The sequence below is a fragment of the Suricata suricatta genome, chromosome 13 (assembly GCF_006229205.1).
Source record: "Suricata suricatta isolate VVHF042 chromosome 13, meerkat_22Aug2017_6uvM2_HiC, whole genome shotgun sequence".
NCBI lineage: Eukaryota > Metazoa > Chordata > Mammalia > Carnivora > Herpestidae > Suricata > Suricata suricatta.
In genome coordinates this window covers 4,548,045-4,575,226 of record NC_043712.1, presented here as the reverse complement: position 1 = coordinate 4,575,226, position 27,182 = coordinate 4,548,045, and the positions used below count along the sequence as shown (strand labels likewise).

The following is a 27,182-nucleotide window of genomic DNA, read 5'->3' as shown; positions in this document are numbered from 1 at the left end:
ATCGCATTTTCACAGAAAGGTTGATTACAGGGTGTGGATAGGCTAGAACACGTAGCTCAGTACATGGCCCGCTGCCCACAGACTCTGAACGTGTCTCCATGTGCTTCCGCCCGGGGTCCAGGGGGAGGCAGCCCAGGTCATCATCGCTGCACCCAAGAGGCTGGGATGCAACAGTCTGGACCCTCGTCTTCTGCAGCTGCGTGATCTGAATGGAAGGGTCTGGAAGAAGAATGCTTCACTCCCTTGCAGGGAGTCTGCAAGGCTCCCTGGACTGAGGGCTTCACACCAATCAGGGGTAGGTCCTTCTAAAGGGAGCACTCAGGGTCGCTTCCTAAGCCATAGGGCTGAGGGCTCCCTGTGGGGCAGGGACCCCGCTCAGCACTCAACAGACTTCATCTCACTGACCTCACCTCAGCCTTCAAGAGGGAGACGCCATTATTCCCATGTTACAGGTGGAGAAACCAAGGCCCAGAGAGGCCAAGCTACACAGCTAGTTGGTGGCAGATTTCAGGCCATCCCCCATTTGTCAGACTCTGGAGACCATGACTGATGCCCTGTGGCCAGAGAGCACTCACCGCCCTCTCCCCCGGGCAGCCTTACTGTCCTTGGGAGGCTCTGAACCTGGCGCCTGGAGACCGTGGGGGCCACAGCCTCCTGCGTCCATCCAGGTGGATGGACAGACCCCGGCTGCCCTGAGCTGTGAGAGCAGGCCTTCACTCCTGACCCTTCTGGCTACCCTCTATCAATGACTTTCCCTTTGAGCCCAGGCCCGGTCAGCCCTAAAAGAGCTGTGGAGACTTTGGGTTCCTAGAGTCACCCAGGTGGGGACAGAGAGGCCTGACTCAAACCCCAGATCCTCAGCTGGGCCCTCTCTTGTCCTTCTGCATTGTGCACCGGCCACACAAGCCCCCGAGACCTCATGTGGGGTAACCTGTCCTCCTGACATGATTCTCGAACCAAACCCAGGCCCACAGCTCTATAACCCTACCCCACACCTCTGCGCCTGCAGTCATTTCCATGTCATTCCGTGAGCCACCCCACATTGAGCTTCCCAGGGCCAGGGGCGGACCTGTCACTCGTGGCACGTGCCCCTCCAGTCTCGCCAGAGCTTGGATAACCACGGACGGGCTGCCCCAAGTTGCTCCCGTGCTCCCATCCTTCGAGAAACTCAGCAGCGGAGGCAGCCTCCGAAGGGCAGATCCATTACCAAGCCATCAATTAACCCTCCCTCTAATGGAAATCAGATCTTAGAGATTGCCATTTGATTGGACTCTTCATGCACCGAAGCCAAATTCAAGACTGATAGGAAAAAAATCAGGACTCAAACCCCAGCCTGCCAGCTTAATGAAATGCTGTCAGAGAGGGGAGGGGCTGGGCCCGGCCCCAACGGACCCAAGATGAGGCTGACCGTGACGTCGTTCCGTCTGCCTGGTGCCCAGAGAGGCCTCTGGCCCGGCCCCGCTGTCCGGCCTGCAGGACGGGGTCCAAGGGCCCAGGCCCGTGGGGAGGGCACGCCTGGCTCACGGGGGTCCTCGCTGCTCAGAAGGAACCTGGTAAGAGCTGGGGTTAGTTCAGGGCCCGCATCTGGGGACCTCTGGGCCGGGGCAGCTGGAGGACTACATTTCCCAGAGTCCCCCAGTCCCGGGGATGAGCCATTGGAAGATTTAAATAGCCCAGGCCCCAGGCAGCCAGGCCAAAGCTCGTCCACCTCCCCGGTGGCTCCATTGGCGCTGGCCCGCATCGGTGGGCTCCATTGGCTGCCTGGCTGGCACCGACGTCCCCGAGGAGCCCGGGGTGGCAGCTGGAGGTAAACAGCCATGTGCAGCCCTCCACTCTATATTTAACAGCTGCCGTGGAGAAGGCAGGGAGGCAGGGAGGGAGTGGTGGCGGGCTCCCCGGGCGGCTCCGGTCTTCGGTCTTCAGGGAGAAGGCCTCCCAGCCGGGCTGGCACTGGCCCTCACCCGGTGAGGCGTCACCATGCCAGCCTCCCAGAGCCGCGCCCGGGCCCGGGACCGCAACAACGTCCTCAACCGAGCCGAGTTCCTGTCCCTGAACCAGCCCCCCAAGGGGGCCCCGGAGCCCCGCAGCTCGGGCAGGAAGGGCCCGGGCCCCTCCGCACAGCCCCCACCCCCTGGCGAGGGGGCCCGCGAGAGGCGCCAGTCACAGCAGCTGCCCGAGGAGGACTGCATGCAGCTGAACCCCTCCTTCAAGGGCATCGCCTTCAACTCCCTGCTGGCCATTGACATCTGCATGTCCAAGCGGCTGGGGGTGTGTGCCGGCCGCGCCGCGTCCTGGGCCAGCGCCCGCTCCATGGTCAAGCTCATTGGCATCACGGGCCACGGCATCCCCTGGATCGGGGGTACCATCCTCTGCCTGGTGAAGAGCAGCACGCTGGCCGGCCAGGAGGTCCTCATGAACCTGCTTCTGGGTGAGTGTGCCCGCCGTCTGCCACCCACCCCGCCAGGCCCCCTGGGAGGGATCCCACACCACCCTGCCCCGGCCAGCACGAGGGGGGCCCCTCAGAAGCCGACTGACACTGGCTAATGAGGTTAGGCAGGAAGGGTGCCCCAGAAACAAGCAAACCTCCAGCCTGGGAAAGAGAGAACGGGGGATGCACAGACGGGGCCCCCCTCCAAAGCAGGGACCTCTAGAAGGTGGAGGCTCTGCGGAACCTCCAAGGAAGGGCTCAGCTCTTGGCAAAGTGCCCCGCTGCCCCAGAGGCGGCTTGAAGGGAGGGGGTGCTGGTGGCTGTGGCCTCGAGGGAGGCCGTCAAGAGTCTGGTGGGGGTCCTGGAGCCGGGGTCCTGGTAAGTGTCCTAGAGAAGGGGCAATTCCCATGCCATGGGTTGGGGTCCTTGAGTTTCCAGACTGCTTGCAGATGCAGACAGGCTGTGAGTTGCCCCCCTGCCCCCCGCCTCCCCCTGCTGTTGGTTCAGAGACCCTGCCTGCTGCCCAGGCCTGGGGTGCAGGAGGTCCAGTCCAGGGCTCCCGCCCACTTGTGGCCACCTAGAGTCCTTACCTGCTGCTTCCTAGGTGACTCGCTGGAGGAATGGGCCAGGTGAGCTGGTGCTGGTTTGTCACGTCTCTGCCACCAACATCTCTCCATTTGGCACTGCCCCTGTGCGGGGCACCAGAGGGGACCCATTCTCCTCCACTCGGAAGGCGACATCAGCCCTCATCCTGCCCACCTCCATGCACCTTCAGATCCCCCAGGTGCTGGGGGGAACCCCAGCTCGCACCCTCCATGCTGGGCCCCTGTCGGTCCCCTCCCCCCCACCCTCTTAGCATGGCCACCAATTTGGGTACAGGCGAGGGAGGTCTCAGGCCAAGCAGACCCTGACGGGGGAACCCAGCTCTGGAACAGGTGTAGGCTGGACCCCTGACAACTGTGGTCCCAGATAAAGGTGGAATAATGTGCACCTCACGGCTCAGGTCTCGGAGGGGCTGGGGCTGGACGCTCTGTGGGTGGGCTGCGGGGAGGAGGGAACGGGCAGGCGCACCCTCCATGCTTCCTGGTTCTGATCATTACATTGTTTACATTACTTGTTCTCCTGAATCAACAGTCGCGCGTGACTGGTGTGATTATCGCTCCCACTTTACAGGTTAGGAAATTGAGTTTCCTATAAATAGAGCAACCTGGCCAAGCCTTCAGAGCCAGAGATTTGCACCGGGTCTGCCTGACACCAGGCTTGTACTCTTTCCAGGCTCCCTGCCATGGGCTTCCGGGGGCAGAACCCTGTGCTCAGGATCCAAGGTTTCCTGGGGCTCTTACAGCCCCGGACAGAGCAGCCATGGCAGAAAACCATGTTGGGGGCTAGGTTGTCTGGTGTCTGAGGACAGGGGTGAGAAGGGACCCTCAAGCCTCCTCTCAGCCCTGCTCTCTAGACCCCGTCCACAGAGCCGCTTCCCTGGGTGATGTCGGAAGTGCTAAAGCTCTGTTTGTAATGTGTTTGGTGTTCACTGCATGGCCGGCATCACATAAAGCTTGCCTTCGCTTCGAAGCCTCTCACAGCCCCAGGAGGGAGACGCAGCGCTCTTCCCCTTATAAAGAGGAGGAAACTGAGGCACAGGCTGGTGGCTTGCCCACGGTGACGCAGCTAGTCCGAGACGGGGCGGGGAGCACTTCTGGCTCATCCCAGCAGCCAGCAGCTGTGGGCACAAAGGCATCTGCTTCAGAGGATGAAGATCAGGGATGCCTCCCTTCTTGAATAAGAATGACAGGTGTTCTTAAGTTTTAAAAAACATTGTTTACTGAGCTTCTTCGTGTATCAAACACGAAGCCACGAACGTCCTGTATTTCATAATCTAAAAGTAGTTTTAATGACTTAAATATTCATGTGCCCACTTTACAGATTAGTTAACTGAGGGGTCCAGGGACATGCCCATCCCACACAAGTGGTAGTGGTAGGCCCATGGGCCAAAGCCACGTCCTCCAGACGGCAAACCCTTTGCATCCCCACGCACTGTGAGCCTGCAGACTGTGGGTACCACCCGGCCAGTCCAGAAGTATAAATACAGCAAGGAGTGAAGGGTCTGGGGGGAGGTTTTCCACCTGCCCGCACCTTTGCTGATGTATCTGGGTGCCAAGAACACAGAGAAATAAAGGCCTGGCTGGAAGCAGCCTCCCACAGCAGGTGCTCAGAGCAGGCCGAGCACCCCATGAGCTCTGCTCGCCTTGTGGGGGTGCAGACCAAGCCCCTTGGTCCTGATCCCACAGCTCTGATCCAACCTGCCTGGGGGGCTGCCCACGCTGCTCTCCACCTGGGGAGAGCAGCCCACCCAAAGAGCACAAAGTGCAGAGTTCTGTCTGTCCTTCAGTCTTGGGGGGCGGAGGGGAGCTTTCAACCCTAGAGCACGGGCTCCAGGGTCAGCCTGGGCTTTGTCCAATCCTTCCCTGACCCTTTCTCTCTCTCTGAACTTGGTCAAGCCAGTTCCCAGCTCTGAGCCAGTTTGCTGCTCTGTACATGGGGCCCCAGGGAGGAAGCTGATGGGGCACCTGCGCAGTGGGAGCAGGGGAAGAGCCCTGTCTAACACCACCACCCAGTCCTGACCTCCCGCCCTGAGCACCAGGGCACCCAGCAAATTCCCAGGGGTGGTCTCTGGGCTGGGAGTGGAGGCCTCCACCTGTGTAGTTGGGACCTGAGCTCCCTGCGGCTCCAGAGGGGGACACGCAGGAGGCCTGGGAACTGAGGGTTCTAGGCATTCAGCCTGGGAGGAGTCCCCGCTGGGCCAGGAGGAAGTTCTCTGCTCTGCTCCCTCCCACTCCGTGTCCCCCCCACCCCAGGGCCCAGCCTGGAGGAAACACCAAAAGGGGTCTTAGCGGCTGGGAAAACCTTGGACTCGGAGTCGGTCGGACCTGGGTGCAAATCCTAGCCCTGCTATGGGAACTCAGACAAGTGACTTTGCCTCTCAGCCTCATTTTCCTCGTCTGTCAAATGGGTAGCCAGGACAGCTCACTGAGGAATCACACATAAGAATCGTGGCCCGTACTAAAGCAAGTTAATGCTTGTGCGGCTCTGCATGTCACCATCCATGCCCCATCACCATTGTCAAGAGCAATCCCGGGGTTCCCCCCAGGCTCCAGACACCTGTGAGATGACTCAGTCCCCTCCCTTGGCCCTCGCCTGCAGCACCAGGCTGAATGATCCCACAGGGAACTCACAGCAGGTGACCTAGGCCCATCCCAGCGCACCGAGCCCATCCAGTTTCTTGGCGGGCCTGTCTTCATCGGACCGTGGCTTCCGTGTCTTGTCGCCACGATCTATAAAAATGTCTTTATTGCGATCGTCCTGGTTATGAGAACCATATATTCTTCCCTTTCTGTATCATTTTTTATTGTGAAAAATACATACAGAATACCACACTTACCGTCTGAGCCATTTTTAAGTATACATTTCATGGCCATTAAGCACATTCACAACGTCATGCAACCGTCACCACTGTCCGTCTCCAGAATTTCTTCCTCTTCCCAAACTGAAGCCCAGTAAACCTTGACTCCCCACCCCCTCCCCCCAGCCCCTGGCACTCACCACTTACCTTCCTGTCTCTATGAACTTGGCTTCTCCAGGGACCTCATAAAAACAGAATCACACACCGCTGTCCTTCTGTGAGTGGCTTATTTCACTTTGCATAATGGCCTCCAAGTTCATGCATCCTGCACAGGCATCAGGAGTGGCTTCCTTTTCAAGGCTAAATAATACTCCACAGTGCGGCTGCCCCCCATTTTGTTTACCTATCATCCATCAGCGGACACTCGGCTCGCTTCTGCATCACAGCTCCCGCGAACGGAGCTGCCCTGAATGTGGGTGTGCAAGCCCCTGCCGTCGGTGCTTTGGGGGAACAACTCAGAGGGGGAGTCGGTAGATTAAATGGTGATTCCGGGTGTGATTTTGGAGGCACGCCCGCACTGCTGCCCGTGGCCGCTGCTCCATTTTACATTCCCACCAGCAAAACACAAGGGCTTCCTTTCTCCATGTCCTTTGCCTGCTGTTTTCTGGGTTTTGACAATAAGCGTCCTGGTGAGTGTGCAAAGTGGAATCTCGTGGCTTTGAGGTGCATTTTCCAGAAGGATTAGCAAGGCTGACCATCTTGCCATCATACGCTCTTCTCGTCAGAGAAACCTGAACATTACGGGGATGGTTGACCAAGAAAGCAAGGGCTTCCCTTACCCCCCTCCCCAGGAATAAGGTCCCCTGCGGCTTGGGTCACAGGCCTCTGGACGCATGTGACAGCCTAGCTCTGTGCACCTGCTAACGTATCGTAGGTTTCTCAAATGACCTCCTGCGGTGTTTTCCCAGCTTGGCCTCCTCCTCACAGGACCCGCGGAGCCGTGAACATGCCCTTTGGGATCGTGGCCTCAGCCCCACGGCCCTTTACCTCAAACTTCAAGGTGCAAAAACCAGAACTGGCCCCTCAGCCTTGCAGCAGCCCTACACCCCCTGCCCCACCCCTGCGCAGACCTTCCATATAACCTGTGACGTCATCTCTCCCTCACCGCTCACTGGGTCCTGCTCTCAGCCATGACCCCCGGCCCCTGCCACCTGGCTTGCAAAGCCTGTCCCTAATTGATGACTACCTAGGCTGACCGGCCTTCCCGTCTCGAGCTCTCCCTGGAGACGCTGGCCGCAGCTCTGCAGGGAGAGAACATTCCCTCGCCTCTCCCCAGCTTCACTTGTCATGTCTCCGAGCGGCTCAGTGAGACACCAGTCCCTCCCTCCAGGGGGCCCTCAGCCGCCCCAGACCAGGCACCGTCCCGACCCCTGCTTTTGCGGCCATGTGTGATGGGGCGGGCTGGTGTCTACACGGCCCGGCGCTCGGCTGAGGGAGCAGATGATACCCTGTGCCGTGGTTTTGGTTTCCTGGTGCCCTGACAGTCTTCGGAGGTGACTGCAGCCGGCCTTGGTATCTGGACTCTTCAGAGGAGAAAGCGGATCGTTCAGGCGGGGGGAGATAGAGCCAGGCCAGGCCCGGCATCGGCCTCCCCGGGGGTGCCCAGGGCTGGGGGCGTGGCTCTGGCTGAAGTCAGGGGCTGCCCAGGTCAGGAGAGGGGCCGGGCCTGTGCACATGCACGCACACACCCACGCACAGCACACTGCTCACACCGACAGCGGAGGACGCCCCCCACCCCGTGCCCCTCCCTCACAGCCAGGTCCTGCTGGAACCGTGCCCTGGTTTTTAAAATGACTTTGGTGTGCACGTGCTGAAATACACATGAAACTGACCGTTTTAACCATCTTTAAGTGCTGAAATTCAGAGGCGTTAAGTACATCCACACTGCCGGTAATTAGCACCCCCGCCCGCCTCCAGAACTTCTCCGTCTTCCCCACCTGAGACTCTGTCCCCACTTCAACGAGACCTCCTCATTCGCTCCCTTCACCCATCCCCCAGCCCTTGGTCACCACTATTTACTTTCTGTCTCTGTGGATTCGCCTATTCCAGGGAACCTCCTAAAGGTGCACTCATGCAATATTTGTCCTTTTGTAAAAATGACTGTTTAGAAACGTGCCCAGAGATGCCTGCTCGTGGTAAGCAAACAATTAAATGCAGAGTTACAAAAAGACAATAAAATCACCCTCATCTTCCTGCCCAGAGAGAAGTACTGTTAACCAGTCAGTGGAGTGCCTTCCAGACTTTGTCTCTGGGTATCGACACATTTGCATCTTGTTTTACGAGGACACATCACACTGTAAATCCTGTTTGGTACTTGTCCTTTTCCACTTAAAAAACCCCAGAGCGCGCCTCTGGCGGCTATAAATACACACCTGCCTCATCGTTGGCGGTGGCCCCAGCACGCCATCGTCTAGACTTGGCCATGATATGTCCCCTCCGTCTCTTACTCAAGGGCATCATGTTGGTGCGGTCTTCGGGGCTACGAAGACCGCGGACCACGGTGCACATCCCTAACGACTTCCCAAGGAGATCCTCTCCGGATGGAGGAGCTGGGTCAAGGAAGCCATGTGGTAACGACTTCTAAGTCTGAGGCCAAAGCCCTTCGGAAAGTTTAGACGGGTTGACGCTGCCCCAGCTCCTGGAGGAGCTGGAATGGGGGGAGAAGAGGCAGGGTTGACCCCCAGGCCCCCAGAGCTGGGACCCCTCCTCCCTACCCCAGTCACAGCCGCCTGGGCAGCCAACAAGGAGCCCCCCCACCCCCAGTCTGGCCCGGCTCTGCTCCCTGGTGAGTCCACAGCCTCCCCCTTCCTGCCTCCTGCCCAGCCTGACTCCCCAGTGCTGGAAAGCAGCTGAAGCGCCACAGGGCCCTTGAGAGGTCAGCTCAGCCATTCCTCTGCCGCCGGGCAGACACGGCACACAAGCGGCCAGCCACGGGCAGGCAGGAGGCCTCAGGAGTGACGAATTCCAAATCTCCCGTGACAGCAGCTCTTTCCTAAGAAAGCTCTGCCCGCTGCCTCGGCCCCGGTGACCCCCTGGCTCCTCAGGCAGCACAGCCCCTGGGGTCCCTGAGGTGGGGGAGGACAGGGGACCACGAGGGGCTGGGGGTGGAGACGGCTACACCCAGGGCGGTGAGTGAGGCGGAACCCCGGGTCCCAGGCGCCGTTTATGAAGCTCTTCCTGCGAGCAAGCGCCCCAGTGGCCTCCGGGGTTTTGTCAATGAGGGGAGGGAGGCTCCAGACGTGCCAAGGTCGTGCGCTCAGCAAGCAGCTGACCTTGAAGCTGGCCTCTGATTCTGGCCCAGGTGCGTGCGCAGCCACTGCCCTGCTTGCCTGTGGGGGTGGAGGCGCGGGGAGGCCAGGTGGCCTGCCCTGCTCGCACAGCCACCGTCCTGCCCCTCACCCCCAAGCGTCCTGCCAGACGACCTTCCCTGAGGGCCCCGCCCCCCTTGCCTCCTCTCCAAGTCCAGGAGGAATGTAGGTCAGGGACCTTGACAGCACCGCGCGATCGGAATTCACGGAGCCCTGAGTGATGGCACCATTTGCTTCTATTTCTAGGCCCTAGATTATGCGCTGACAGTGTCAGAATCACGGTCACAAGGAGGGCTGGCCGGGGTGCTGGAGGAGGGGAGAGCCGCCAGAGGGGTGGGGCGCTGGGCGGCGCAGGGAAGGCATCTCTGGCAGAGCTATCCTCTAAATCCCAGCACTGAACAGGTGCGGGGTGGGGAGCAGGAGACCGCCGACCCGTTGCGCCCCTAAAGGGACTCTGTATGACGAGGGCTTACTGCCCACGTGCCACCTCGGCCCACGGCACTCTGCCAGCCTGGCTCACCCGCCCCAGGCCCAGCCCCTGCCTGACCTACCCAAGGACCAGCCATGGCCAAGCACTGGAGGTCAAGGGAATGAATGAACAAGGCAGAGGCTGGGCCGGGCCGGCGGGACGGCCAGCAGCAAAGGGGTAGAGTCTCCACCTCATTATGGCCCCAGAGACAGAACCAGCCAGAAATAGCAGCAGATTCCCAAAGGCCCAGATGCAGGGCTTTTGAATTGTGGGACACAGGGACGCCTGGATGGCGGGGTCGCTTAAGCATCTGACTCTTGGTTTTAGCTCAGGTCATGATCTCACGGTTCACGGGTTCAGGCCCCACGTCAGACACCGCGGTGGCGGCGGCAAGGAGCCTGCTTGGGATTCCCTGTCTCCCTCTCTCTCTCTCTCTCTCTGCCCCTCCCCTGCTCACTCTGTCTCAAAAATAAATATCGAAATCATGGGACACAGGTATCCTCCAAGGCCTCTGTGGGGGAGCAGGGGAGGGTCCCTGAACCGAGCTCCTGAGCGTCACCACAGGGCTGCCTCTGTCCTCTGCTGCGCATACTGGGTCTTCGTATCCACTTTCAACGAGGAATAAAATGCGTTGCCCCTAAAAAGTGGGGAGGGTGTGGGTCTAACTCAGTCCTTGGCCTGTGGGCCCTGAGCACCCATGCGGAGAGCCGGGCATGCGGGGAGATTGGGGCACAAGCTGTTCCTGGCTTCAGCCACCAAATCTGAGCTGGGGACACCCAAAGGACAGCCTGGAGACGCCGACACCGCCCCTCCCTCCCGCCTTCCTCGTGCACACCCGCACCGGGGTTCACACTCGTCTGGGAAGGCGGGTTGTACACCAGCCGCGGCTTGCCAAGTGGTCATCCATCCTCGGGCTTTGGCTGAGAAACTTGGTCACCAGTTGGCCAGACGACTGTGCCTTCCAGTGGCTCGCGTCGTGTTTGGCTCCCTCTCAGGGCCCGATCCCGGTCCACATGAACCCCCTCCCAGTCCGCGCAGCCCATCCGACCCCAGGCTGCAGCTGGCCCCTGCCCAGAGCGCAGGGAAGGCGGGGCCCTGGATGCGCTGATTTCCCCTCCGGCGCTGGAGGTCTCGGAGTCGGTCAGGTAATGTCGACCCTGGGGGCGCCTCAGAGAAGGGAACCCTCTCCCTGACGCACCTGCTGGCCGCCAGATCAGGCAGCTGGGACTGAAGAGTTAATAAGGGCGAGGCCTGAAGGATGAGGGAGGATAAGTCAGCGCAGGGGGTAGGGGACCCTCCAGAATGGAGGCACCACGGGTATGAATACTCCAACCCCTAAGGCTTTGTCTTGTCCTCCGTAAAACGGGGGACAATGTAGTCTGACTGCTGCGGCAAACAGTGTATTGATTCTTCCGAAAGTTCCCACCTAGAGCTTCCGTGTGATGCCGCGTGCGCCCCCCGCAGGCCGTGCTCAGAAGCACCAGAAACAGGCTCAGCAAATACTTGTGCACAAGCATCCACAGCAGCCGGAAGGTGCAAGGAACATCCCCTGACAGGTGCACGGATACACAAACGGGGCCGGGCTGGGGGGGGGGGGGCGCCGACAGTGGAACATTATTCAGCCACAGGAATGAGGTTCAGATGCGCGCTGCGTGCACGGACCTCAAACACCCGATCCTGGGTGAAAGCAAGAGGCCACGTGCCTGAGTCCCTGCTTAGGAAATGCCCACAGGAGGCAAATCAGTAGAGACAGAAAACAGATTAGTGGCGGCCAGAGCCAGGGGGCCAGGGAGAGGGACAGGTTGCGTAATGGGTAGCAGACTTCCTTTTGGGGGTGACAGACGTGTTTTGGAACCAGGAAGAGGTGGTGGTTGCACAGTCCTATGAATGGTTTTTTTTAGTTTATTTTGAGAGTGAGAGAGAAGCATGGGTGGGGGAGGGGCCGAGGGGGACAAGGAGAGAGAATCCCAAGAAGGCTCCGCGCTGTCAGCGTAGAGCCCAACGCAGGGCCCGACCTCACAAACATGAGATCATGACCTGACCCCGGGCGCCCCGACCCTGTGAATGTATTGAATGCCACTGAACTGTACACTTGGGTGACGTGAATTTCACCTTCACTTCTGAAAAACTAGGATAGTCCTGCGCTGCTCCCAGCACTCAGGGGCGTCAGTGAGGTCCTTCCAGAAGAATCACCAGCAAGGGTGGAGGGTCGGGGCCGAGGCCCTCCGCAGGGGCCCGTGATGACCCTGATGACCCACTCTGTCCTGCTGGTACCTTTCCTGAGCACCGTGAATAAACTGGGTCCAGACCGTCTCCGCGCAGGTGTGGCATCCGGGCGGAGAGACCAGAGTAATGTTGGGAAGTGTGTGATGTGCCAAGGGTCCTGGTAAACAGGCGGCCAGGAAGGCCGCTGTGCCGACGGGAGGGACGGCGAGAGCCAAGTGGACCCCCCCCCAGGGCAGGGCGTTCAGGTACAGCACAAGCAAAGGCCCTGAGGTAGAAACGCGCCCGGGGGTCAGCGTGGCTGGAATGAAGACAGCCAGGCGGGGTGGGGGTGCCGAGGTGTGAGGGGCGCTGACGGTCCCTCGGGGCCTCTCCCTCTCGCCCACAGCCCTGCTCCTGGACATCATGACGGTGGCCGGCGTGCAGAAGCTCATCAAGCGTCGCGGGCCGTTCGAGACGAACCCCAGCCTCCTGGACTACCTCACCATGGACGTGTACGCCTTCCCCGCCGGGCACGCCAGCCGCGCAGCCATGGTGTCCAAGTTCTTCCTCAGCCACCTGGTGCTGGCCGTGCCCCTGCGCGTCCTGCTGGTGCTCTGGGCCTTCTGCGTGGGGCTGTCGCGGGTGATGATCGGGCGCCACCACATCACGGACGTCATCTCGGGCTTCATCATCGGCTACTTCCAGTTCCGCCTGGTGGAGCTGGTCTGGATGTCCTCCAACACCTGCCAGATGCTCATCTCCGCCTGGTGACCACCTGTGGGGTGCCGGGACCCGAGAGAGGGGACAGGCCGGCAGCCTCCTTGCCCCCATCGCGGCTGGAGGCCGGTGGCCTCGGCCAGGCTGCCCGGAGGCTCGGTGTGGCCGGCAGGGGCGGGTGCCCTCCGCTCCTTGGCCTGGACAGCGCGGGCCCTCTCTGGGTGGGCCGGGGGGCCCAGGGGATGGCCACGCTTTACTCCCGCCACGCGAGGACTGAAGGTGCCAGGCCTGGGGCCGAGTCTTGTCCTGTCCCGTCGTTGTCACGACTGCTGAGTGCTTGGCTGTGCCCACCGAGCCACAGCACGATGCCTGGCAAAATGCCCCTCTCCCCCACCTCCCAGCACAGGTGCCACTGCCGTTAACTATCATCAATAGCTTAGGGCAGCACTTTCCGGAAGGCAGCGCCCTGCAGGACGCCAGCCTGCAAGACGCTTCGGCAAAAAGAAAAGGGTTTTGTGGTCAAATACACTTGGGGAATGCTGCATACTCTGCCCCCATGCTGGACATTCATGAGCACCATTGTTGTCTTAAAGGCTCTGACAAGTCCTGTAGAAATGCTTCCTGTCACACACAGTTTAACTCTGTGTTTCCTCAACTTATTTGACCACAGACCCCTTTTCTCGAAGATCAGCTACTAACCCCCAAAGAACCACCATCTCCTCAAGCACGTTTTGGGAGAGGCTGCCCGGGAGCCGGAGGGCGTGAGGTGTGCGTGGTGAGGAGGCCCTGTGTCGTGCCGCCTGCGCAGAGCCCGCGGCCACGGGCATCGGTGCCGCTTTGGCCCCCAGGGGCCGGATTCCGTGTGACCTGATAGGTCGTTTCCAAATACCCACTATGGATGTGCATTTCATGTGACAATACAGGCAATCCGCAGCGGACCCTCTCCGCTCTCTTCTTGTGTGGTGCGAGTTTCCAGGCTGGGCGGGGGCCGGGAGGGAGGCGTCCTCAGCCCCAGATGGGCCGTGGTGTCAGGTGGTCAGAGGTTAACGGGCTCCTAGATTTTTCCAGGCTGGTGGGTCACTCTCCCTGAGGTCACGATGTAGGGGCTCTAGTTCACAAACTGCGAGATCATGACCTGAGCTGAGATCAAGAGTCAGACACGTAACCAACTGAGCCAGCCAGGCGCCCCCATTTTAACTTACATCTTAATCATGTCTGCAAAGACTGGATTTCTGGATACGGTCACATTCATAAGCAGCGCATCCTTTGGGGCCCACAATTCGACCCGTGGCACCTGCGATCCTTTGGGGGACACAACCACCTTCCTCTCTCAGCCAGGCCATGGGGACGGGGCAGCACGCTCCCGTCTGCAGAGGGGCCCAGGGCCGGTGGGTCTCCAGACCCAGAGTGCTCCACAGGCCTAGCCTCAGGCCTGACGAACCTCTCCTCCCCTCCCGCTGCAGGGAACCCGCATCCACCCCCTCCACCCCTGCCCGGGACATTGCCCCGGCAGACGGGACCCTCCCTCCCTCCCCCATCCGCCCTGCTGAGGCCCGGGCTTCTCTCTTGAGCCTCCAGTGTTCCCTGCGCTGCTGGGGGCGTGGGGCATTTGCACCTTGTCTTCCCCCGAAAGGGCTCTGGGTCACCCAACTGGCCGGGCCACCACGAGTAAAACCCCCGACTTGCAATCCGGAACATTGTCTGCTTCCGGGTCTTTAACATCCATTCTGCACATTTCCACAGACGCTTCTAGGTGGTCAGTTTATGAGATGCCGAGAGGAAGGGGTGAGGCTGTCTTCCTTCTCGCCTCGCCCCTACCCTGGGACTCTCATCCACAGTGGTCCTGCTCCAGCTTCGGGCTGGGGATGGGCTGCTGCCCTCCGAGGCCCACATCTCCAGCAGGGACACAAGTCCCCAACGGCTCTGTCTCTGCAGGGGGTGGGTGGTGGTCTCTGGGGGATTGCTGCCCTCGGCAGCCCCCCCTAAGGCTTGGGGGGCGTGGCTGGTGGCATCCCGAGTGCCTAACAGATGGTTAGGAGGAAAGGCATCCTGGGAAGCCTCGTCTGGGAGGCACACCCTGTGGTGTGTCAGTTACACTGGGCGCTGAGACCCAGGCTCAGGCCAGTGCCTGCACTTCCCGGCAGTGGTGACATCCCATCTCCAAGCCCTCTGGTCCTGATCAGTCAGACACGGATGCCAGTGATCCCCGTGAGGGCACGTGAGACCCAGGGGTGCCCTCCACATGGGGGCCTGGCCTAAGGTCTGTGCTTCAGGAGTGTCACCCTCTTGCACAGAGCCCACAAGAGCAGAGCGGGGGAGGGGGCGGGAGTCGGTTGCGGTTCCTCTGGGACATGCCATCGCCCCACTGTTCCTGGGGAGGGGCTGGGAGAGGGGACGTGGGCGAGCAGGGGAGGCTCGGGGACAGCTTCCAGAAAGTACGGGCATGGTGTCCCGCGGGGACAGCGAATTGCTCCTGTGACCGAAGCCAGTAACTGCTCTCTCTCTCTCTCTTTTTTTTAACGGTGAATTTAAGACGTAAGCTTTGAACAGTAAACCAAGCCTGCGGGCCCAGATAAACCCCAGGGGCCAAGACGCGGTAGCCTTTTCTAAATATTGCTGGACTGGACTGGATAAAGATTTTGTTAAGGATCGTTGCCTCTCCATCCATGAGGGACGTTTGCGCTGTTATTTCCTTGATTTGTCGTGTCCGCTTGCGCCGTCAGGGTGAGGCTGACCTAATCTATTCCTCTGAGAGTCGGTGCAGAACTGACATGATTTCGTCTTCCCCCTCAGATCTCAGGCCTCTCCTTCGTTCCTGATGTATCTGGAACCACCTGTCAGTGGAGATGATATTCAATTCAGAACTGACTTGGGGAGAGGAGGGGACTTAGACCCATTTTATAGGCAAGAAGACTGAGGCTCAGAGAGGGAACGTCACTTCCCCAAAGTCACTCAGCTGGGATGTGGCAGAGCCGGGATTGGAGCCCAGGCCCAGACACTCTCAAGGCAGGAGAACCCTCTAGAAAACAGAAGCGTGAGGCCAAAGTGGCAGGCCAACAGGTGGGCTGGCTTTTTTTATTATTATTATTTGTTGAAGTATAGTTGATGCACGGTATTATATTAGCTTTGGGCATATCACTTTTTTATTTAATTTTTTTTGAGAGAGAGCGAGAGCACACACCGGAGAGCAGGGGGAGAATCTAAAGCAGGCTCCACGACCAGTGAGGAGCCCGACGTGGGGCTTGACCCCACGACTGTGAGATCATGACCTGAGTTGAAATCAAGGGTCAGACACTTATCCGACTGAGCCACCCCAGGTGCCCCAACCACTTAAACAAAACAAAACAAAACAAAGTCAACTCCCCCTGCACCGGAGGGACGCCTATGTCGTCTGACTTCAGGCTGATGTCAGCTAGGGCAGGATCATACCTCAGGAGCTGTCAACATGACCCCTCCCCCGCCTCCCGCCATCAGCGGGACCCAGACCCCAGGCCTTTCCCTCTGCTCCTCCGGGAGCTCGTCCTGGATTAACCCAGGGCCTGCCCGCCTCCAGGTCACTGTCTTCCCGTCCCATCCACCCAGCGCCACCCCCTCCCTGCCCCGCTGCCATGGCTGATGCAGTCCCTTCCCAGAGTACGAAAGAACGGGAATCCAGAGACCCAGCAAGAACCATGACCGTGGACGCCTGCAAAGGACCGTACAACAGACAAAACGCAGGAACGTGTGGCTTGTCCCTGATTCTGCTGTGACCAAGGGGTCCTAGGGAGTGTAGACACCAGGGCCGAAGCATATTGGGTGGGATCTGGGCAGAGTCTCTTTCAAGGAGAAGGTGGCCACCCCTGGCCCTCAGGGGCTCCTGGCACCTTGAGAAGAGGCGAGGCAGAGGCCTGAGGACATGTCCCTTCAAGGTGGCCCGGCCCCCCAAGCTGTAGGCCACAGCTTCACCCACCTGGGTTTCCTCGATAAAAGTCACTTGGTTGGAGGGCTGACGGGGGAGTGGGGGCCGAGCTGGGCTGGGCAGAGCGGTGTTGAGGAAGGAGTACACACGTGGGAGTCAGACAGATCCGGCTTCAAATCCTGGCCCTGACAAATCACTGAGCCCTCTGAGCCTCAGTTTTCCCCCTCTGTAAAATGGGGGTGAGGCTTGCCGGGCACAGAGTGAACATCAGGGCAGAACAGCCAGCGGAGGCCTGGGGAGGAAAGACTGAGCCGCCTGGGCCGCCATGCCCCTGGGGAGGACCACGCATGCTCCCCGGGCACTCGGGGACAGGACAGGGAGTGGGGGGGAGGCACGTGCCCGCGTCATGGGGGGGCAGTGAGGGCCGGCCCCAGGCACGGCTTGTCCGGACCCCCGTGTGGGCGTGCGCAGGGCCGGGCCGGGAGTTGGGGGGGGGGGTCTGTTTTCCGTCCTGCGAAGGCGGTTTTTCTGGAAGCCCTCACAGCATCATCGGAGACGTCCGTACCCATCAGCGTGGCCAGGAAGTGCGGGGAGTCCCACCTAATCCCCGGCTCCGTCTCCGTGGCAGCCGCAGAGCTTCAGGGAGTCTGTGCCCCTGGTCGCTGTGGTTCAAGTCCCAGGAGAGGGGCGAGCCCCACTCCAGCCCCAGAAAAGGGACAAAACAGCTGTTCCATCTGGTGAGGACAAATTGGGGACGGGGGACAGAGAGACAAAGCGGGGTGCGAGGACCAGACGCCTGGGAGGGGCGGGGCGGGGGGCGGGGCCTGCGGCAGGGGCTCAGACACTTGGCTGGCTCCAGGCAGTGCCCTCGTAGGTGAAACGTGCCGATGCACCTGCTCTGCCCTGGGGACGGGCTGCGCCTCCAAGTCCAAGTTCACGGGTGAGAGAGGCCGCTGGGAGCCGGCATCTTGGGGACAAGCAGTGGGCGGTGGACCCTTGAGGAAGGCCGGAGCGTTGGTCTCATCCCCGTTATAGTGAGGAGCTCGGCGCCCCAGATGCGGCCACCCCACCCTGGATAGAGGTGGCCCTGGAACATGTCCGTCCTGGTGGTGCTTCCGTGCGCTCACGCGGGCACAGAGACTCAGGCACATAGGTGCCGGCCGGGGTCGCAACTCACACCCGCGCAACCTCGGGACCCGCCACGCTCTCCCGACTCATGAGTCAGAGAGAAACGGGAAAGGCCGCTCCTACGGTCGGTGTTACATTCAAACTCAGGTTACCCTTGTGGCTTTCTTTTACTATGAGGAGGGTACGCATTCGTGCTGGGGGGGGGGGACAGGGGAGTCAGGCTCAAAGAAAATAGTCCTTCAGCTCATCTGGTGTCACGGTGCCTTTAGACAGCCCTTAACCACAGGCGCCTTGTGCCATCCACCTAAATCTCACACGCTCACCCACACTCACGTGCACTCACTCTCACACGGGGACGCACGCGTGCACACTCACACACTCATGCACTCACACACTCACGCACACACACACACTCACATGTGCACTCACTCACACCCACACTCACTCACACTCTCACACACTCACGTGCACTCACACTTACGCACATGCACACATGCACTCACACTCACACGGGCACCCACGCTCACACTCACACACACGCACACTCATGCACTCACACACTCACGCACACTTCAAACTGAGCGGAATGACACCTATTGCTTTTACAATCTGCTCGTTCGTTTCCGGGGACGTCCCGGCCGCACTTCTGCATCAGGTGCGTCTCCGGACGCTCTCACGGGACCCGCCTCGCCCTCAGCTGGACACATGCTGTATTCGCCTTCTTTTCATTAACTTTTTTCATTTTAATTCCAGTATAGTTCACATGCATCCATTTTCTTTCCTTTTTAATGTTTATTTATCATTGACGGTGGGGGGGGAGGGGGGAGCCCGGGAGGGGTAGAGCGAGAGGGAGACAGAATCTGAAGCGGGCTCCAGGCTCTGAGCTAGCTGTCAGCACAGAGCCCGACGTGGGGTTCGAACCCACGAACATGAGATCATGACCTGAGCCGAAGCCGGACGTTTAGCCGACTGGGCCCCCCAGGCGCGTGCCATGCATCGATTTTCTTAGCCAGGCGTCTCTGAGTAGATGCTGATTTATTGGGTTCCTGGAGGTTTGTCGCTGCTGTAGACCACATTCCCGTGAAAACTTGCTTCCTCGTCCTGCGCATCTGTGATCTTCTCACAGGACGTTCCCAGAGGTGGGAAGGAGAGCGGAAGCCTCATCGTGGGCACGGGGGGGGGGGGGGGGGGGGGGGGGGGGGGGGGGGGGGGGGGGGGGGGGGGGGGGGGGGGGGGGGGGGGGGGGGGGGGGGGGGGGGGGGGGGGGGAGCCTCCGAGCCAGGCGGCTGCAACCTGAGACCCCGCTTTTCCACTCCCCAGAGGGGTCATTGGCATTGCAGAGCTGCAGATAAATCAAGGGTGACAATGACAGTCCCCACTGCCCAAGGATCTGGGGAGGAACTGATGACGCAAGCAGCGTGCTGTGGCAGACAGAATAACGGCCCAGGGACGCCCCTGTCCCAGTGCCCAGAACCCGACATTGGGTGGCACGGGGAGTTAAGGAGGAATCGAGTTTTCGAACCAGCTGTACTGCACTAGGGAGCGTAAGCTGGCTTCCGCAGGTGAGCTCAGTGCAGTCACATTAGAAGTGGAAGGAGCCGGAAGGAAGGGCGGAGCGTGCAACGTGAGGGCTCGGCCTGCGGCCTGGAAGCCAGGGAATGGGCCTCTGGAAGCCGGGAAAGGCGAGGAAACCTTCCCTCCCCAGGAGCCTCCAGAAGGAACCAGACCTGCCACACCTTGGTCTTAGCCCCCGGAGGCCGTGGACTTCTGACCTCTGGGTGGTAAGATGATAAACTGGTGTGACTTTAAGCTGCTGAGCGCGAGGTGCTGTGGGATGACAGTGACGGGGACCCCGCCCCCCCTGCCTCACTCGGCGCCCCGCGCCCCACCTGCTGCCCAGGCCATTGGCCTCACTGGCCCTGTCCCAGAACCAAAGCCAACCATCAAATCTAAAGTCTCTGCAAGCACCCAGCCCAGCAGCCCCTTCACAAATGGGGAACTGAGGCCCCGTGAGGCTGTCAGGGCCCCCCAGGTGCCCGAGGTGTTATGCAGCTGCCCCTGACTCCGTCCCCAGGCTCCTGGCTCCAGGCCATGGGGGGTACGCCCCCCCCCCCCGCGGGAGGGCAGAGCAGCAGGGGGCCTGAACTCACCCCTTCCTGGGCTGAGCGCTCTGAACAGTCAGGCTCCCCTCTGTGGTGTCCCCGTCCTTTTCCAAAGCTGCTGGTGGCCCGGATGGAAGGCGTCCCCCCAACCTGGAACTTTGGCCTCCCTTAGAGTTGTAACTTGTCAAAACCAAGGGCATGAACTTGGGGTTTCTGAAGACCCCCAACAGCTGCTGCCTGGCGATGGGCGGGGCTGGGAGTGGAAGGAGGCGTCTCCCGGAAACACATTGGCGTGGGCGTCAGGGGTTGAACTGCGTCCCCTGCCCCCAAACAAAGACACCGAAGTCCTCACCCCCTCGTACCTCAGGACATGACTGTGTTTGAAGCCAGGGCCTTAACGATGCGACTGAGTGAAAAAGAGGTCGCCAGGGCGGGCCCTGATCGGGTAGGCCGGTGCCGGACAAGAAGAGGAAGTTTGGACGCGGACGTGCCAAAGGAAGACCATGTGAAGACGCAGGAAGAGATGGGGTCTGGCACCAAGGAGGAGAGGCTTTGACCTTGGACGTGCAGCCTCAAGAACAGTGAGGGAATACGTTTCTGTTGGTTCAGCCCCACCCCCACCACCGATCTGTGGCCCCTGTCGTAAGGCAGCCCCGGGGCACTAATGCAGCGACTTTATCAGGCCGGCCAGCTCTCACCTATCAGCACGGCTGACAGCAAGGCTCAGGGGAGACGGAGGCTCCACGCCCTGCCAGGGCGGGTGTGGAGTTCGGGGCCCTGCTCCGGGAGGGGCCGAGATACTTCTGGGCAGCCTCGGAAGAGCACTGTGCAGGGAGCCGCCCTGGAGGCAGAGTGTGCTGAGCCCCTGCCCCAGGGAAGCCACGCGAGACGTCCCATGTCCCCAGCCCCTTCCCGGCCTGGGGAAAACTCCAGAAGGGGCAAGCGAGGGACATCGGGAGTCAGGAGAACGCAGGCCTGCCGGATCAGCGGCCATCTGGCTGCAGGAAGAAACGGAACATCTGGCCATTAGAGCGTTTATGTAACCCACGTGTGAACACACGTGTCCGGGCGCAGGCCATGCCCGGGCCGCGCTCCCCCCCCACCCCTGGCTTTGCCCCGAGTGCAAAATGGGCCTCATTGTAAGAGGGCCCCCGACAGGGGGATGCCGGGCCTCGGTGCCCGGCGTGAGGTCAGAGCCCCGCCAGCCCTCCCCAGGCCCCACGGAGCCAGTGCACATGGGCACATGTGTGCACACGTTGTCCTGGCCGGGCGGCCCCGGCTTCCTCCCCTGTCAGGTGACACGCGGGCAATCTCTAAGCTGGCCTGTTCTGCACACACACAGCAAACGGAACCCACACAGGCTTGCACACCGTGACACCCGCATTCTGATGGTGCCTGGCCTGTGTTTAGGCACCAGTGCACACGCTCATGCACGTGCACATATTTCTATGCATAGGCTTGCCAGGCTTAGCAGATAAAAACCTAGGATTTGAGGAGCGCCTGGGCGGCTCAGTCGATTAAGCGTCTGACTCTTGGTTTGAGCTCGGGTCATGTTCTCGTGGTTGGTGGGTTCGAGCCCCGCATTGGGCTCTGCGCTGACGGCAAGGACCTTGCTTTGGGATCCTCTCTCTGGCCCTCTCCTGCTTGTGCTCGCTCGCTCTCTCTCTCAAAATAAATAAACTTTAAAAAATGCAACACTCCTTATGTAAAAGAAATACGTACATAGGATGCAATATTTGGAACACACGAATACTAAAAACTGTTCATTTATCCAAAGTTCAAATTCGTCTGGGTGTCCTATATGTTATCTGGCAGTCCTGATGTGTATAGGTTTGTGCGCGTGCGCATGCACACACACAGGCGCTCATGCAGGCGGTGGGGTCCCCAGGCCCAGCCAAGGACATGCCACCTCCTCTCCCCAGCAGAATTTCCAAGACCTTCCTGAGTCCGGAAATTGGACCCACCGCTGCCCTGCCCCACCCCCACCTCGCCCGGGTCCTGAGGTCGATAGCCTGGCCCCAGCGTGGGTTGCTGGTGGGAAGGGAGCACTTCCAGCCAGAGCGCAGGGCTTGCTGGGACCCCGAGAAAACACCCGTCGCCAACAGCCCAGCTGTGAGTCTGGCTGGGCCGGCCAAGCCCTGGGAAGGACCCCGCCCTGAGCCGCAGCTTGGGCCTGGCCCCAAGGAGGAGAGAGGTCCGGTCTGGGTCAGAGACGCAATCTGAGCCCCCAGAGGACCAGCGTGGCCTCTTCTCCATCCGGTGCTGCGCCCCCTGGTGGCAGAGAGTCAGCACGCGGGGGTCTCGAATCCCTCCTTCCCTGGCCCCCATCCTTGAGGGAAGGGTGTGTAGGGACAGTAGTGGGCAAGGTCCCAGAAGGACCTTGATGCAGAGGGGAGAGTCCCGGGAGGGGGGGCGGACCCAGACCTGCCCCTCCCCATGTGACCTGGGCGGCCGCCCACCCCCACCCCCCTTTATAAGAGAGGGAGTCTGGTCCCCAGCCCCCGGCCAGCGGGTGTGCCAGTTTCCTGAGAGCCTCCCCTAGATCGCGGTGAGTTTAAGAAAGCACATCTTTCCCTGGTTAGCCTGTTTTTTTGGTTACATAAGAATGCATTTTCATTATTTAAAAATGAGTTCACGCAGCAAAGCCAAAAGCAAACATTTTTTGGTTATTCCTCGGAGACGGTTTTGTATGCCTTCATAAAAATATAGCTGTATTTTGACAGGAAAGCAACTGCACACTATAGTTTTGTGACCTACTTTTTTCATTTACTAACATATTGTGAATATCTTCCCGCATCAATCATTAAACATCTACCTCTTGACTCCTAGCAGCCTCGAGGTGAGTTTTTATACAGAAGAGCCACATAGGGGCGCCTGGGGGGCTCAGTCAGTGGAGCCTCCGACTCCGGCTCAGGTCATGATCTCGCAGCTTGTGAGTTCGAGCCCGTGTCGGGCTCTGTGCTGTCAGATCAGAGCCTGGAGCCTGCTTCGGATTCTGTGTCTCCCCCTCTCTCTGCCCCTCCCATGATCATGCTCTGTCTCGCTCTGTCTCTCGATGATAAATAAATATTAAAAATAAAATAAAAGGTTTTTGCTGAGGGGCGCCTAAGTGGCTCAGTTGGTTAAGCATTCAGCTCCTGAAATTGGCTCAGATCACGACCTCGTGGTCCGTGAGCTGGAGCCCTGTGCCAGGCTCCCCACTGAAGTACGGAGCCTGCTTGGGGTTCTCGCCGTCTCTGTCTCTAAATAAATAAGTAAACATCTGTCTTTATGTGTTTGGTGGGGCGCCCGGGTGGCACTTGGCTTCGGCTCAGGTTATGATCCCAGGGTCGTGGGATCAAGCCCCTCACTGGGCTCCACTCTGAGCATGGAGCCTGCTTCGTATTCTCTCTCTCCCTCCTTCTGCCCCCTCGCTCCCACTCGCACTCGGTCCACAAAATAAAATAAAAAATTTACAGGATCTTGATGAGTGTTACCAAATGGATCCATAGAGAAGTTGTCTAGTAGGATAAAAGAACTATACCAAAATGGGCCCAAAAGTAGAACATTCGACTATAACCATTAAAGAGGATCAGAGAATTAAATATTCCTTTATTCAAAGACTGTGTGAAGGAATAACACAATGACGGGTGAACCTACCACGTCTGTAAGGGGCAGACCCTTCGCATAGTATGCAAAATTCACCGAGAACAGAGAAGGAGGGGCTCTCTCTTCTAGAACAGTCTATCTGGATAACTAAGCCAGACAGGAACAGGACAAGAAAGGAAAATGATAGACACGTTTCACTCATGAATATAAAGGTAAAGCATCAAACAAATACAATAAATGCATTTGGTGAATACAACATTGTCTAAAAAATGCGTAATACAGGGGTACCTGGGTGGCTCAGTTGAGCATTCGACGGAAAAAACTACAGGATCATCCATGGATGCTGAAGGAATATTTGTAAAAGTTTGGCATAAATGCATGGTCGGGGCTGGGGGTTTCCTTGGGGGGAGCGTTAACAGCATCGCCTCTGAGGTTAGAAACAGGAACATTCAGGGCACCTGGGGGCTCAGTCGGTTTTAGTGTCAGGGCGTGATCTCACGGTTCTCGAGTTCGAGCCCCATGTCGGGCTCGCTGATGTCAGCACAGAGCCCGCTTCGGGTCTTCTGTCCCTCTCAGCCCCTCCCCAGCTTGTGCTCTCAAAAATAAGTAAAACATTTTAAAAAAGCAAAACAAGAAATGTTTTGTGTACTATTATTGCTGCTTCTCTCCTCAGAGTACTGTGGTTAAAGACACCCAGGGTGCAGGGCTTTGCAAAGACACCCTGCAAATTCCTACAAAGACGGAACGTTTTCTCACCAGCTTCACTGTTGGATTTGTTCTTTGCCAGTTGCCTGTCCAGGTCGCCGGCCCTTCCCTGTTCAGGAGCCTGCAGTGTGCCGAGACCCTCCCCTGGGCACATCAGCAGCGGGGTCGTGCTGCCCGACAGAAGTAACACGCCTGGGGCGCCTGGGGGCTCAGTCGGTTAAGCATCCAACTGCAGCTCAGGTCATGATCTCACGGTTCGAGTCGGGCTCTGTGCTGACAGCTCAGAGCCTGGAGCCTGCTTCAGATTCCATGTCTCCCTCTCTCTCTGACCCTCCCCCACTCATGCTCTGTCTCTCTCTCTCTGTCTCAGTAATAAACATAAAGTAAAAAGGTCCCAGAGGCAGGTGGCCTCTCTTAGGACGACAGGAATCAGAGACCACCTGCAGAGGTTTCAGTGTCATTGGCCTGGGGTGTGGTCTCCAGGGTGATTTTTTTTCAGGCTTGCCAGGTGATTCCGGTACAACCGGCACCCTTGACCTCCAGGACCCTCAGCTGGAGAAGTCAATGGCGTCCAGCTGGGGGGTGGGGGGCAGGCCTCTGCACCTTCAGCAAGAGTGATTCCTCACCCAGGCTGATTCAGGAAGGCCCAGGCACCTGTTTCTACCGTCCCCGCCGCCGATGACAAGCAGGAGAGCCTCACCCCCGGAAACTGGTTTGTGTTTACTCTGTTCGCACAAGTCGTGCTGCTGCCAGGGCCGCCGGGCGGTAACTCAGTGGTGTTCCCACCTGGGCGTGAACCCGAACCGGGCTCTGGGCCCTCGGGCCGGGCCGCAGCACCAGCTGCCCCCCAGGCTCCACACGACTTCAGGCGCGTCTGCGGTCCGCTCGGAGCCTCAGTCCGGGCGCCTCTAACTTGAGACGAATGGGGTTGTTTGGAGACTTAGCTGTGCCGGCTCGGGTGGGTGAGTAGACGGAGTCTCGGTCTACAGCGGGTTGGGGCTGGGCTTCTGTCACTTGTAACCAATGGGGACGGGAGGCGGGGGGAGGGGGGCGGTCAGGGAAGTGAAGGGCGTGCGCTTTAACCGGGTGGGGCGGAGCAGGCTCGCTGGAGGCGGGACCACTCCTCGGTCCGCCACGCCCACCCAGTCAGCCCCTCCCCCTTTCTCCAAGCCTCGGGACCCCAGGCCAGCTTAACAGTTGCTTGTGTGGGTAAAACCTACCAAATACACCACCGCCGACAGTTAGCCAAACCTCGGAGCTGCCTGCCGGTGTCCTTCCTCGCTAGGCCCACAGGGAGCAGGTCCCAAAATCCCTGTGCCGACCTGGGTTTCTTGACATTTGTACGCTACCAGGCCTCCTTAGTGTTTGCGTGCCTTCTCTCTGGTCCTACCTGCTTTTCGTGAATCGGTATCATTTGCCGCTTAATTCTTATATTTAAGGTATATTTGGGGCGCCTGGGTAGCTCAGTAGGTTAAGCCTCCGACTTCCAATCAGGTCATGATCTCGTGTTCGTAGGTTCGAGCCCCGCATCAGGCTCTGTGCTGACCGCTCAGAGCCTGGAGCCTCTTCAGATTCTGTGTCTCCTTCTCTTTCTGGCCCTCCCTCTCTCATGATCTGTCTCTCTCTGTATCAAAAATAAATAAAACATTAAAAAATTTTTTAAGATATATTAGACTTTTTTTTCTTAATGTTTATTTCTCTGTGAGAGATGGGGGGAGGGGGAAGAGACAGAGAACCTAAAGCCGGCTACGCATCATCAGCGCAGAGCCCGATGCAGGGTTCGAACCCACAAACAGTGAAGTCATGACCTGAGCCAAAACCAAGAGTCGGTCGCTTAACCGACTGAGCCGCCCTGGGGCGCACCCCCCCTTTTAAGTGATCTCTACACCCAATGTGGGGCTCAGCTCACAACCTCAAGATCAAAAGTTGCACTGCCCAGGTGCCCCCCTGCTTGTCCCTTTTTGAATTGAATATTGAGGTTTTTTTCCTTTCCACTTTACTCTCTCTTGGATTTGAAATACATGCTATTTCTGTTGCTTTATTCACCACTGCCCGAATGTTAGCACGCGCGGTCGGCCTGCAGCCTGAACCCCAAACGCCTTCTCCTTCCCAAACAGCTGAGGCTCTGCAGCTTCAGGCCGCCCCCCTCTGGTTTATACGGCTGTCCAGTAAGTCCGAGTGTTTCTCTGTTGAAGCCCCAGAGGAGGGGCGCCTGGGGGGCTCAGTCAGTTCAGAGTCCGACTTCGGCTCAGGTCATGATCTCACGTTCCTGGGTTCAAGTCCCGAGTCGGGCTCTGTGCTGACATGTTTATTTTCATTTACCTACACTGTTAGGGCTTTACTTCCTCGTCCTGCCTGGATCTTCAGGCCCCGATTCTCTTTTTCCTCCAGTGTTTCCTCATGTGCGTTCAGCCGTGGATGGGAAGTCCTCCTGAGCTCCCTTCCCTTCCCTCGCTGCTACTTCGCATTCTGAGAAACAAAACTGATACATTTTCACTTTTGTTTCAAATCTTGTCAACTGATGGCAATTTTATTGGAAATATAGTTTCCACTTCTAGGGATGCCTGGGTGACTGAGTTGGTAGAGCTGAGATTCTGGCTCTGGTTGGGATCCTGGGCTGTGGGATCGAGCCCCGCATTGGGCTCTGTGTTGAGCATGGAGCCTGTGTGGGATTCTCAGTCTCTCTCTCTTTCTAAAATAAAATTAATTAATTAGAAAATGAAATATATTTTTCACTTCTAGAAGTACCATTTGCTTTTTTTTTCTTTTAAGAATTTATTTGTAAATAATCTCTACCCCCAACATGGATCTTGAACTCACAACCCTGGGATCAAGAGTTGCATACTCCAGGGGCGCCTGGGTGACTCAGTTGGTTAAGTCTCCGACTTCGACTCAGGTCAGATCTCACGTTTGTGGGTTCGCGTCCCATGTCAGGCTCTGTGCTGACAGCTAGCTCAGAGCCTGGAGCCTGCTTCCGGTTCTGTGTCTCCTTCTCTCTGCCCCTCCCCCTCTCATGCTCAGTCTCTCTCTGTATCAAAAATAAATAAAACATTAAAAAATTTTAAAAAAGAATAAATAAAACATTAAAAATTAAAAAAAAAAGAGTTGCACACTCCACTGAATGAGCCAGCCAAGAGCCCCTATGTGTGTGTGTGTGTGTGTGTGTATATATAT

The 27,182-nt window shown here is 58.7% G+C and overlaps 1 protein-coding gene across 1 annotated transcript; it reads left to right on the top strand.

The window, feature by feature from the left end:
* Window positions 1-475: 475 nt before the first annotated feature.
* PLPP7 (phospholipid phosphatase 7 (inactive)) lies at window positions 476-13,530 on the top strand. The gene is made up of 2 exons (XM_029920698.1): window positions 476-2,428; window positions 12,277-13,530. Exons 1-2 carry the CDS (start codon window positions 1,978-1,980, stop codon window positions 12,639-12,641), a joined length of 816 nt encoding a protein of 271 aa, XP_029776558.1. The 5' UTR covers window positions 476-1,977; the 3' UTR covers window positions 12,642-13,530.
* The last annotated feature ends 13,652 nt before the right edge of the window (window positions 13,531-27,182 follow it).